Source organism: Gasterosteus aculeatus, chromosome 17, assembly GCF_964276395.1.
Source record: "Gasterosteus aculeatus chromosome 17, fGasAcu3.hap1.1, whole genome shotgun sequence".
Taxonomy (NCBI): Eukaryota; Metazoa; Chordata; class Actinopteri; order Perciformes; family Gasterosteidae; genus Gasterosteus; species Gasterosteus aculeatus.
Window position 1 is genome coordinate 3,583,153 of NC_135705.1, and position 13,121 is coordinate 3,596,273.

Genomic DNA, 13,121 nt, shown 5'->3' on the forward strand with positions numbered 1-13,121 from the left:
TATACCTATACTGGAAGAAAGTGTGACATCCACCACCGCATAGCTACTGGAATACCCCCCCCCCACCCTCAAATATCTCAGGATGATGGAGATGTTGTGCAGACTCGTCGGAGCTGCGATGCTGCAGGAGGGACGCGATCGCTCGTCCACGTTCTGGACGACGACATGCATGCGTGTGCCTCTCGCAACATGTTTGTCAAGGCCTCCATCCAAGGGATGGATGAGCGAGCTCAGCGGTACAAAAAAGGGAGGCGACTACGGGACATGTGACTTGTGACTCCATGTCAAATTACATTACATTACATTACAGGTCAAATGTATACGTGCAATGTAAGGATGACGAGAAGACTAAACTAAACTTCTTTATCTTTATGTGATAGTGGAGAATATCCTTCAGTGCCGTATCCCTCTGCAGCCTCAATGATACATGTTTCAAACTGTGGAATAGTCTGCAACTTTTAAAACTACTCCTCCAACGTACACAGCAGAACATTAAGCATTTCTCTGGTAATAAAAAAGAAACAAACACCCTTCACAGAGTACGTTTGTTGTTATTTAAAGCAGACCTCTGTAGAAGAATATAGAGTTGATACTTTGAGGCAAATCACTGAGCTGCTTTTCACCGTTAATACAATCCAACATTCACAAATAGAAAAACACATCTGCAGTGTTTCCATCTCCGGACACGTTCAACACAAACTGCATTTGATAATTTGAGTTTGCGATTTTTTTATAATTAATTTTGTCTTCAGGCACACAGACAACAGCAATGTCATTTTAAGCACATTTGTGAGAACAACACGCAGAATATGGACAGCGGGACTCTTCAAGCTACACTGCCGCTGTGTTTGTGTGTGCGTGTGTGTGTGTGTGTGTGTGTTTTTTGGAAACAATATGAGCTTTTCAGCTCATTCTTCCTCGTTAATTGGATATCATGTGGAGTGTAAAATACAACAGAGTAGAGTCTGTAATTTGTAATTCACTCGCAGGCAAGATTCTATTTCCCTTTAATAATGTTTAAAAAATGCATCCTCATAAGTAATCGCTTGCATTATTGAAAATGACAGCGCCAAACAACGACAGCGTGAGTAAGAACATCCATTATATTCAGTTTGAGGGAGGCGAAAATGTCAAAGTCATCATCTTTTTCATTTCATATTTTAAATGTAGGGCAGGAGAGAAGAACAGAGCCACGGGCCGCCGTATTAGAGCACCCGCCGTCTTTCTGTTGTGTTAATTGTCAACCTGCAGACAGCCGCGATCCACCAAAACAGCATTAATGCCGCTAATGTCATGTGACGGCGATACTAATTTCAAAGTGGGAATCATGCTACTCAAGGCTGGAGATAAACCTCGGCATGACAGACAGCTGGACCGCTTTTTACCGACTTCCACCCTCCATCTCGTCCAAGCCGAAGGCTTTCTGTGCGCGTGTGTGTGTGTGTGAGTGCGCGAGCCTGTCTTGTTGGATTTGTCGGTAGCTATGTTCCATGTGCGGCGCAACGCCAGTGGCAGGGCTGCTCGGCCAGGTATAAAAGCAGCCATCCAGACAGCGCGCGGCCGGGGGTGTGGGGGGTCGGATTTGGCCATGTCAAAACACAAAGTGTGTGAGCCTGTAATGATTCAGAGGAGAGACCATGATGCCGCACTTGATCATCTGACCTGAAGCGGCGAAGCTCAGCGCCGAAGCCCCGGTATGAAACCAAACCCATCTGTCGAGATGGTAGATGACCGTGGGCTCAAATACGTAGCCGTGGTACATTTTTACCGCTTTCCCGAAAGCTTTAAAGTCAAAAATAGTTGTCTGACAGCTATTTGTTGCATTTCCTTTTCTATTTTTTTAATAATTGACAAAAGGAACTACCTTTATTGATTGTAGACTTGAGATCCCATCCCCCGTCATTATGAGCTTCTATTCATGCAAAAGAGAATTTTAACAAACAATATCATGACGCCACAGCGAAGCCACGGTTACCTGTGACATTCAAATACACCCACTTTTTTTAGCCGTCCAATGAAATGCGAGGGATTTGATTTAACTCGTGTTCAGAGTAGAGGGGCTTAAGACCCTTCAACTTCCGTTTCATCGGGGATTCAAGCAAAAACACGAGGCCACCCATGTTGCATGTTCATATAATTTCGAATTCAGAGGTAAAACCACATCGTGTGAGAATGAAGACCGGAGCGGAGGACGGAAGGGAGGCGGGAGTTCGACGGGGGACGCCGCTTTTCAGCTCAGTCCGGATAAGGAGGCCCGTACCGTCATCGGCGGCCCTCGCGTGAGCACAGACAAGACGCGTCCTCACACGGGACGCGCATTGGATACGCTTACTGCAATTGTCAGCGATCGTATCCATCTATTCATTTGAAATGCGGCCTCATCAAAGACTTACAGAGTCTTCAAAGTGCTCACGTATCGTAAGCGCGCTAAAAAAGGAAGCGGCACATTCTGGTGTCAGAGTGGATTTAATTGGAGGGGATGGATGAAAACTTTTTCAAAGGCTTTAGCAGGTTTTTACCTTGGGAACAAACTTATACAAACAAATAGTGCAGGTTCCTTTTTTTTTTAAGAGCTGCTTCACTTGATTATGGGAATTTGTTTGCATCAACAAAGCGTGGATGTCGGCCACTGTTCCTCTTTAATAATCGGGAACGCCTGACTCGTCATCATCTAAGCCGGCATGCTGAGGCAGGTCTGACGTCTGGGGACACGCGCTGGCTTACTCGCTGCCATGTCTTTATTCATAAAGGCCACTTTGGGATCTCTTCCTTCATATTTATGAGTCTGAATTAGTCAGAAAGGTGGAGCTCCGAAATAGTCCGAGTCCTGTAATTCATTGTCTTTAAAGCTTAAACGCTACGAGAGAGCTTCCACGACTCCCTGGGACTGTCACGTCTAATGGAGACGTCACCAGAGATCGTTTGCATTTAATGAAGTGCCAACCCATCTTTACGCTTATACTTTCTTATGTTTGTTGTTTAACATTTCCAAAATGCGTCAGATAATTCAGTGTATTCAGAATAGAAAAGGCCTTTTTTTGAAATCAGCTCATCGTGATAATGGGCTGATTTACGCATGAGGAATTAATGGCCGTTGTTTTTAAATGGACTGGAGGGAAATGACCTCAACACTAAAAACAACACAAACGCAAGAGATAATTTGTTTAATCACAGCATGGGAGTTTTGTAAGGCACTAGAAGAAAAGACTAACGTGAGAATAGATTTCCATCACCACCTAAATTAGCAGCATTACAGAAAACGCGTGTCACTTAACAAAAAGGAAAATAAAGATTATGCACTACAATAAATGGACTCATAATAACATCAATAGGAGATTAATTCCATGTTGGTTGCAGCGGCATAAGAGCAGAAATCAGACAGCAGTGTCGTGAACCAACTGGCACACAAACACGGACCCAACAAGTCCAAGACATCAGCCCACATTATGGACATTAGTACGCGCAGCGCATCCTTTTTAATTGACGGAGCGAAGCGGTAATTCCCGCCATCTGCCCTCTCAGGGGAACGAACCCCTTTTGGGACGAGGCGCCGCGCTTCTGAGCAGAACATCCTTGACCGGGTGAGCGTCAGAACACCTCAGTCCTTCCTCCCGAACAACGCCGACTGTGCGTGTCACACACGAGCAGTTGAAGCTCCCTGTAATCAGATCAGCTCAGCGGCTAACTGGGGCGTCCGCATCCCGACGGCCCACTGACAGCGACATCTGCGTCACGTGGAGAAACGAGGCGCATGCCGGGAAAGTGATGTGTGTGTGTGTGTGTGTGTGTGTCCAAGTCATGGCCCTCAATGTATTTCACACTAACAGGTCCCGTGTCGCCTGCGTGATGGAGGAGACGCCCGGAGGCAACACATGATGTGGAGCAGACGGATTGTTGGGTTTTATGCTATAATCTCCAGTGATGCTTTGTTTGCTCATCATACAATTTTTACAGCGGGCAATAATAAATAATTGGATGACCAAACGAGCGGAGATTAATAAAAGCTGCAATATCAAACAGCGCTGCCGTAAAGGCGGGTTGAATAAAACATCACATGCATCCACTCAACAGTAAAAAAGGGCAAATATCATCAGATGCTGCACTGGAAATGAAGGGAAATCTCATATTTTATCAACCAGCCTGGAGAGCCGAGAACAGAAGGAGGAAAAGAAAAGAATGAAGCAGGAGAACATGATACAAGGAGGGAAGATGAAAGGAGACGGGAGGCGGAGGGAGGGAGGAGGAGGAGGAGTGCGTAGGCATCTAGATTGCATTGATAGCTTCAGAAGGGCCTCCGCGCCGCTCGCTTCACCGTCGTTCATCATCGTCTCGTGACCAGAATCGAACCAGTCTAATCTGCCCCTATTCTGGGGCAGTGGGTTACAGGGGGAGGGGGGGGGGGGGGGAGCCACAGTGGGACAGAACGCACTTGGATTATCTCCCACTCGACGAGGGAATCACGAGAGAGGGCGCCGAGATAACCACGACGTCCACGTGTGCCGCCTCTGGGTGCCGCCACAGCATCGCCCCCCCACCCCCCTTCCCACGTCCATCCCGCCTCGACGTCTTCATTGGCATTCAGCGACACGCCTGCAGCATGCGGCGGAGGGAAAGCTCGCCGCCATTAGGATTCTACAAAGCCAGCCGCTCCCCGGCCGCCACGAGCAACACAGAGACTCAAACACGGCCACGGAATAAGAAAATAGCATGGGAGCGGGGGTGGAGGAGGGGTGGAGGGGGGGCTCTGCTTCATGAGGGCAGCACCGTTTTCACGCCGCAAAATCAGCTAATGAAAACGGTGCACTTCAAGCGTACAGCCCCCCCGACCCCCCCCCCCCCGACCCATCGGCCCGCCTGCACCCCTCCCTCTGTCATCTGCAGAACCGCACCGTGACCACTTCATGATGAGCTGTATTATTGGCAAGCCTCCCATCATGGAACCACAGAGAGGCAGACCTCACCGGCCCATTGCCCCCGCCTGTTTGTGTCTGCCTACGACACCCCCCCCCCACCCTCACCCCCTCCCCTCAGAATCCTAAGCTGCCTGCTAATCACCCTTTGAAAGAGCACCCTAATTCAGACGTCAAGGCCCATTAACTGTGAGCTGTCTAGAGGTGACCCTGATGAACACCAGTTGGAGGATACGATGCACATCTGGATCACAGGAATGTGTGTGTGTGTGGTGGGGGGGAGGGGAGGGGAGGGGGGAGACACACGCTGGTGGAGCGTGGTGTGTAGAGACCCGCCGTTGCGTGAAGATGACCTCCTACGTGACGGCGCCGGGTCAGTCAGCCGCCGTACGGCTGCCGCGCCAAAAACAAACAAGGCGCCCGGGCGCCGAGGAGGGACTTCCTCAGCGGCCGTCCCCTCCGATGTCCCCCCAGACGCTGACGGAGAGGACGTTTGACCAAAAGACGGCCTGCAACCTCCCCCCCCAACCTCCGCCGCACACACACACAAACCCTCCCCCGATTCAGCTTCACATATACGGGATGTGACTGATGCACTGATGGAGGGAGGCAGAAGGAGAAAAAGGGAACGGGATAAACGCAGCCATATCACATCTGGAGATCTTCAGGGGATTTTTATATTTTAAAGCTCCTGTTAAGATCCCATTTTGGCCGATAACATATTAAGGGGTTTCTGTGGTTTCCAGGGGATGAAGGGATAAGACTTCATCACACCGCTCCAAACGTATGGCCGGTATCTAAGCAACTACAAAACTGTAGCATTGATACACGAATGCATTTTAGAAAAGGGTGAAGAAATGTGTCTTTTTTGGGGTTGTGTACGAGTGGTGTAAACCTCTCGGTTCCACATTCAGAGCCTCCAGCAGGTGTGCTGCTGTTCTGCCTACAGCGATTGGGGACGTGATTTGTTTGTTTCCACACCTGCTGCTTAAGCCGACGTATGTATTCTCTGAATACAAAGTGTCCTCTGCGTACGTCTCACTGCGGGGACATGTGTTCTCACAGGAGTGTCCCAGCACCCCATTGAAGATAAAGCCGGGGCGAAGCGGCACCCGGACGAGGGCCAATGCGATGCAGGTCAAAGCAAAAAATAAACCCCTTTACACAGTTATTGCTCCTCGTATATCAGCAGTGAGTCTGAGTCCGGGTCATTCTATCGCAACATGAGAGCTAACAGGCGTTTAAGACAACAACTTGGTCTCTAATTGGAACAGCGAGCGTGAGGGGACGGAAATCCCCCAGAACCAGAAGAGGAGTCAACAGCCTGCAGAGGGGAAATACTACTGTGAGCTGTGGACAATGCAATTAGAGAGGCAATTCTCTTACGTAAGAGAATGCCGCCTCCCATAAGGAGCCATGGAGCCTTGATTCGAGTCAGAGAGACGATGTTGCTCAGAGTGGTAACCCCCCCCCCCCAGCCCCCGTCCACAGACACACACAGCTCATTAAACAACGCCACTGTGACCGCCACACCCAGCTGGGTTATGTGGGCGCGGTAATGTGCCCTGAACAGATGCCTCACAACGCCGAGTCCTCGTGCTGTTATCAGAGCCTCGCCTGGTCTACTTTCATTTTTCTTTTCTAAAAAACACTTTATTTATTTTTTTCCTCAAGGTGGCCTGAGGATAAATGACATGACGGATTTCCTTCAAGTTCAGCGAACGCACACTGGGAGGGTTGTTGTTGTTGTTGGGGTTTCTTTTTTGCAGGATGAACCCATTCACGCCCGGTTTCGCCACCCGTGTTTCTTCTCACTCGTTAGCGGAATTCGGCTGTGACCGACTGAAGGGAAAATAGAAAGACGCGGCGCCACAGACGAGTTCATTCCCACCAGCGAAAATGCTATTCGAGATGTTTTTTTTGGGCCCCTGAAGTCCAGCGGAAATCACGGTTCCGTAGCCGCGCCTCTGCATCGACGCACGTGAGCCCGACCAACATCTACATGAATGAAACGCACTCGTGAATCAGTCAACTCAAAAAGCACCTTGTGGTGCAGGTGTGTGGGGGGGGGGGGGTCGCCTCCTTCGCAGGTGAGCGTCTGAGCAAAGAGTGGCGGCAAAGTGATTTGAGGGGGAGTGATGAGAGTGTGCGAGTCCTGCTACGCTTTGTGAATGTAACCTACCACTTTGCTCTAATATCATCAGTTCGCTCTCACACACACACACACACACACACACGCACACACACACACACACGAGTGGAGTATCCAGCTATAAATAAATGATTGAGGACTTTGGGTTGGGAGCAACTTTACGCTTGTTTGTTTTGTAGTCACATCTCAGTTGCATTGAATCGTTTGAAAGAGAAATCCTCGCTGTCCTCCAAATGCCCCGGCGACCCGGGGAGGTTTTTTCAACAGTAAGGCAGCACACAATATGATTAACTTTTTGCACCGTGTACATTAAGGAGTCTCTGTGCGTGTGTGTGTGTGTGTGTGTGTGTGTGTGTGTGTATCCAGGCAGCAGCGCTGTAAGCCTGACAGCTGCCTCGGGCGCACACAGGAGATGCTTGATGGGAGTCACAGAGGACAAACAAGCTGTACATCAACAAAATGCTCTGCAGGATGATACAGCGAGAGGCCAAACGGATGCAGAAAGCCCGCTGCAGCTGCAAAGAACGAAGGAGGTGGACGGGAAAACATATGGCCTCCTTTCCGCCGATTAGAACGTAAAGTAAATGTTCTTAATAATTAAACTATTTTCAACGCTTTCCCTCCGTCCGTGAAGCGCCGGCCAGATCGCGCGGTCGGTCAGGCTTTGAATCCGGCTTTCACTGGAGCGGCGTGCTTTTTTTTTTTTTTTGTGAGATGTATTCCCAGTGACGCCACGTATAATCTTCCTACCCATTGCTTTTATTTAACTACCTAAAAAACTACGCATGGCCGGTTTTTATGGCATCTGTGGGCCGAACGTCGCAAAGCTATTTTTTCCCTTTCGGGTGAGGGCCTCACACGTGTCTGCGCGGCGAACAGGGGCGGGAGCGCGGAGGACGGCGGCCTGAGAATACCCAGGGACGGAGAGACACTAATTGCTAATTGTCATGCTCCGTTGCTGTAGGAACAGTCTCGCACTCGCAGCTCGGCGGCGTTTCTCAGGCGGCACAAACAAACCCACGCTGGCGCTGCGGAGCGCGGTGACACGCCACGCTGCTAACGAAGCAGGGTGGAGGGAGGGTTACGGTTGTTGTTTTTCCTTCACTTGGCCCACAGAGAGCATCATCGGGATAGTTGTAGACAACATACGCGGCGCCATTAAAATCATAAAGACGGTCCAAAGGAAGCTACGTGAGCACCAAATAGTCAATGATTCTATAGTGGAGCAGCGGGATCAGCAGCCGAGCCTTAACGGATCTTATTGTCTTATTGTATCTGCAGAAAATAAGCCACTCATAATCACCTTCAATTCACTGCAAAGAAGAAGTGAAAAAAAAAACATTTAACCACGTGTGGTCTCCTGCTCCATCCCCATGGCGGGGGAGCTGTTATGTGACCGGACTCTCTGCCTGCCCCCCCCCTTTTTTTTTTTTTTAGCAACAGACGACAAATCTCTCTGCAGTGACAAAGCGTCGCCTGTCGAGAGGATGATTCCATTGAGAGGCACTTCCTGGTATGAGAGGGGCATTAATGTGATTAACCCACGCGCACTATTGCTGTTTGATACGGGGGCTTAGGGGCGCATGTCACTCGGCATTCTTCTCTATTGGCACCATCCGCAGGTGACAGAGCGCGATGACGTGTGAGCAGGAGAACGCAACTACATCTTTATCAATTAGACCTTCTAGCACTTCTACAAACGGCTTAATGGGAGATTTCACGCAAATATTTCGCATCGGAAATTTGAGTGCGTGCGCGTGTGTGTGTGTGCACTTCATGTTATCATTTAATACTAATCAATTATACATCACAATTTTACAATATACCATTTCATCCTGTTATCGTTCCATTGAAAGATTATGAATTTACATATTGAATTATTGCACAGCCCCAAAACAAACTCATGACCGTAAACGCTCGGAAAGGTAAATACGAAATCCACTTTGGATAATTACGGAAGAAAAGTGTATTCTGCCGACTAAACATGTCTCCGTTATACCCCCGCCAATTACCGACCATTAAAATGATTGAAGATAAAATGACAATCATCTTTCATTTAAAAAAGAAATGCTATTATCCCAACACCCTTAAGGAGTTTTAGTATTTCAATTAATTACCATCGCCGTTAAACACGCTGGTTTTCTTTCATCGCCGTCTCAAACATCATCACCAACGGAACCGGCCGGAAGCGCAGATGCTGACGCGCTGCATCCGTTCACACAGCCGATGTCCTCGGCTCCACTCGGCCGGGCCACAGGCTCCTGTGTGTGTTTTGGGCTCTGCCCTCATTTCTAAATAACTCGGCGCCCAACTTCTTCCTCTCCCCCAGACAGCGACGGGTAGGGCACGTGTGCGCGGGGATGGATGAGGGCGAGTGAAGTGCTGCGGTGCGACTCTTTCGATCAATGGCGGAGGGGTAGAGGGGGTAAATAGACCCCCCCCCCCCCCCCCCCCCCCCCCCATAGAGACTCGCGTCCCTCACATCCCGTCTCTCTCCTCCCAGTCGGCAGCCTCAGCAGCTCCAGTGTGGGCAAGGCGGGCGCCGTGCAGGAGGCTTCTTATAGGGGTGTGTATAGGGGTGTGTTGAACATCTGCCCCCCCTCCCCCCAGAGAGCCGGTCAGTCGGCGGCCGGGGCGGCCGGCGTGTCGTGGGCCGTTCCGGGGCCTCCTGCTAAACAGCTGATCCTCGAGGCCCACTGCCTCCACCGGCGTGGAGAAAATCCACTCGCCGACTCAATTATGTAAGAGGTGTGAATTATACATGAGGCTGCCGCACAGGAAGGAATGCACACGCACACACGCACGCACACGCACACACCGGATGTGTAATCATACAATTCGGACGCCACGGGGGATTTGTGAGGCGAGCAACGCGCTGCAGAGGAGCTGATCCACGCCGGATGGAACGTCACGTGCAAATCAAGCAGAACACGGGCGTACGGAACAGACAGCAGGGTGACGGGGAGGGGGGGGGCAGGTGATGAGGGATGGTCTTTGCTACATCCCTTTAAAGAGAAGAGGGGGGGGGGTACGGAGCCTTGTGTGGGAGTTAAGTCCCAGAGCCGATCCCCCCCCCCCCCCCCTCGCTCCCTCGTTCATGTGCCCTTTATTAATCATCCTTGGTTAGTGGGGCAGAGACGGGGGTGTTGGGAGCTCTGGGGAGGGCACAGCCGGGGAACACACACACACGCACGCACGCGCTTTCATGTGCGTAAATCTAGGCAACTAACATTTTCCATCTTGTTTGCTTACAAAAGATATGAAAATTAATAACATTTACACCAAAAAAATATATAAAAGCATCATATGGCATCATGGTGCAAGTAGCACGTGCACGCAGCTGATCTTCAGGCCTACTGACGTTCTGGGACTCAGCTGCTGCTGCCGTGACCTTTCTATTTGAACACTCTCAGTTGTGGCCGAGGGATTCCATCCCCGGCATACAAACAACCATCTCCCTCTGCGCCACACACACACACACACACACACACACACACACACACACACACACACACACACACACAACTGTATCTCCTCAGAGCCACTGAAACCCTTCACCTGAGCTATAGCACGGACCAGAACCAGAAACCAGAACCAGCCCGGCTATTAGAGCTCATGACCAGGGTGGTCGGACGTGGCAGCCAGCCGTCCTTGGAGAGCTGGCCGGTACCACCGGGGTCGAGTGCTGCAGCCACTCCGGCTTGGCTGTGGCCAATGGGAAGCGGCGTAGACTGAATAATGGAGGATGTATTTAGGCCTTATTTCTATGCATTTAAGTGCACTTAGCCGGGAAGGCTGCAACTGGGCTGCATGCCATTTTTACCATTATCACTATTCCGTCTCCCTGAGAAAGTGGGGGGAGTGTCCCTTTAAGTGAGATCTTTTTGAGGCTGTGGAAGGTCTACAGCAAAAGTCCCTTTATTCACCTCTTTTTTTTATTTCTGCTTTACAAAGTAGGCTGATTTTGTTTGTCATATAACATGGAGACCATGTTCATTTACATGTCATTAGATTTTGTCTGGAGATGACCGTGGAATGGCACTGGTGGGTAGGAGGGGGGGGGGGGGGGGGTGTTCGAAGCGAGACGCACCTGGTTTCACCGTCTTCAAGCGAACCGGCTCCCGAAAGTGGCGGATGACCGCCAGGGTGTCCCGGTTTGTAAGTCCACTGACGGGCGTCCCGTTCACCTCCAGCAGGACGTCGCCGTAGTAGGGCAGCTTCCCCACGTGACACGCCAGCACGTCCAGCTTCATCTGGCCCAGGTACGGGAACTGGCCCAGCTCCGCTCCTCCGAGGACCTCCACCACGGTGCCAAAGTCCCCCAGGTTGCCCCATGACACCGCGCACTCCACCACTTTGCCGGACCAGTGTTTCTTCTTCTTCAGCGTCCTGGACATGGCTGCTCTGCTCTGCTCTGCTCTCCTCTCTGCTCCCCTTGGCGAACGGCTAGCGATCAACGTGGGCACCTCGGCGTGCGGTCGTTAGACGGAGAGACGCGGCCCGGTAAAACCTCCTGAGTTGTTCGCTCGACCTGCTGCTGCTGCTGCTGGGATTTCATATCCATGACATTTAGGAGCCCGATTTTCACCCCGGGAATCCGCCGCCGAGGTGCGTCATCCCACGGGTTTGTGCGCGCACAGCCGCCCCGGTTGCGATAAATCCGAGCGCTCCCCGTGCGTAAACCCCCCCCTCAACCCCCTCCCCCCTCCAAAAAAACCCAGGAGGGTTAGAAAGCGGCGAGATGACTTCAAGAGGACCGATTCAGTGTGTCCCTCTCTCCGACGCGCCGCTTCGTCCGCGGTTTTGGAGGTGAGGGGCTGAGGGGGTGAGGGGTGGGGGGGGGGGGTCCAAACTAAAATGTAAACAGAGAGTATCTCACTCACTCGGCGGATCGTGGTGCGTCAACGAGAAGTCCCTCGTACCTGCGCTACGCGGCGGTTGAGATCCGGCCCCGCGGTGACTGAGCCCAGAGACATCTGCTGCAGGTTTGGACACACCTGGAGAAACGTTGCCGAGCTCCCGAAACGCCCCCTTTTTCTCCCCCCTCCCTCCCTCCCCCTTTTTGTTTTCGACGCTCCGCAGCAGGAGCGGCGGTTCGGAGACGCTCACGCTGGCTCCATCCGCTGGTGTGCGGAGGTATTGAATGAAGATCAAACACACGCACACGCACGCACTATGAGTCCAGTAATGTCCACTGTAATTAATTGTCCTTTTAGTCCTTGTTTAAAATAAACAGCGACGTGTATCTGTGTTTTATTTAACCGTGACCGGGCAGAACACGTGGAGGAAGTAAGACTAGATCAAATCACGGCGCGTGTAATTGCGATAATAACCGTGCAGAACAAATCGCGCCTCATTAACAATCTTAATTTGCACCGAGTGGGGTAAATATTCTCGCGCTCGTGCCGCGCGTCTCCACAGCGCCACCCACCGACGCAATGTGAGAGACTCACCTGCTCAGGTCCAACCCGAAAATATCTAAAGTGGCTTTGGATGTGTCATCATTCGTGAGTCCGGTGCAGAAGATCGGACCTTTTTATTAAATGATGTGCGTTGGCCTGAGAGCACATACGTGATGCGATTAACAGCCTGCCATTAATGTTGGTTTCGTGATGAAACAAAGCCGGAGCTTGATGACAAAGTAAAAATAATACTAAATAGAAGAGTTTTCAGTGTAAATGAATTCGGGGGGATGATGATCAGCGATGCCGTCGTGTCCAAAAACAAACCGCAGACCCGTAAAAGGATTCCAAGCAGTCGGGATTCAACTCGTCCAGAAACCAGCTCCTTTTTTTTTTTCTTCTTCATGTGGAGACTGTTGATGGACTAAGTTTTCTTTAAGGCCCACATTAGCGGGCTTAGCGCTGGCTTGACACGACTAAATCCAGATTATGGACGGCTTGGCCTTTTAAATCGTTCCGTGTTGTGCCCAGAAATCGGGTTTTACATGCAACCCAAATCAAATCCAGCGAGAACTTTGTCCCTCATCCTTTTTTAAGCCCATCACAGAAATCTAAGAGACATTACTGGAGCAATTGTCGAAACAGGAAATGGAAAGG

At 50.7% G+C, this 13,121-nt stretch overlaps 1 protein-coding gene across 2 annotated transcripts in view; it reads right to left on the reverse strand.

The window, feature by feature from the left end:
• Positions 1-12,866, reverse strand: part of magi3b (membrane associated guanylate kinase, WW and PDZ domain containing 3b) — an 88,046-nt gene extending 75,180 nt beyond the window's left edge. For both annotated transcript variants that reach the window (XM_040204821.2, XM_040204822.2), the window contains exon 1: positions 11,153-12,866. In XM_040204821.2, coding sequence (XP_040060755.2) covers positions 11,153-11,459 — 307 coding nt within the window. In that variant the 5' untranslated portion in view covers positions 11,460-12,866. The remainder of the gene's footprint in view (positions 1-11,152) is intronic.
• Between the last annotated feature and the right edge of the window lie 255 nt (positions 12,867-13,121).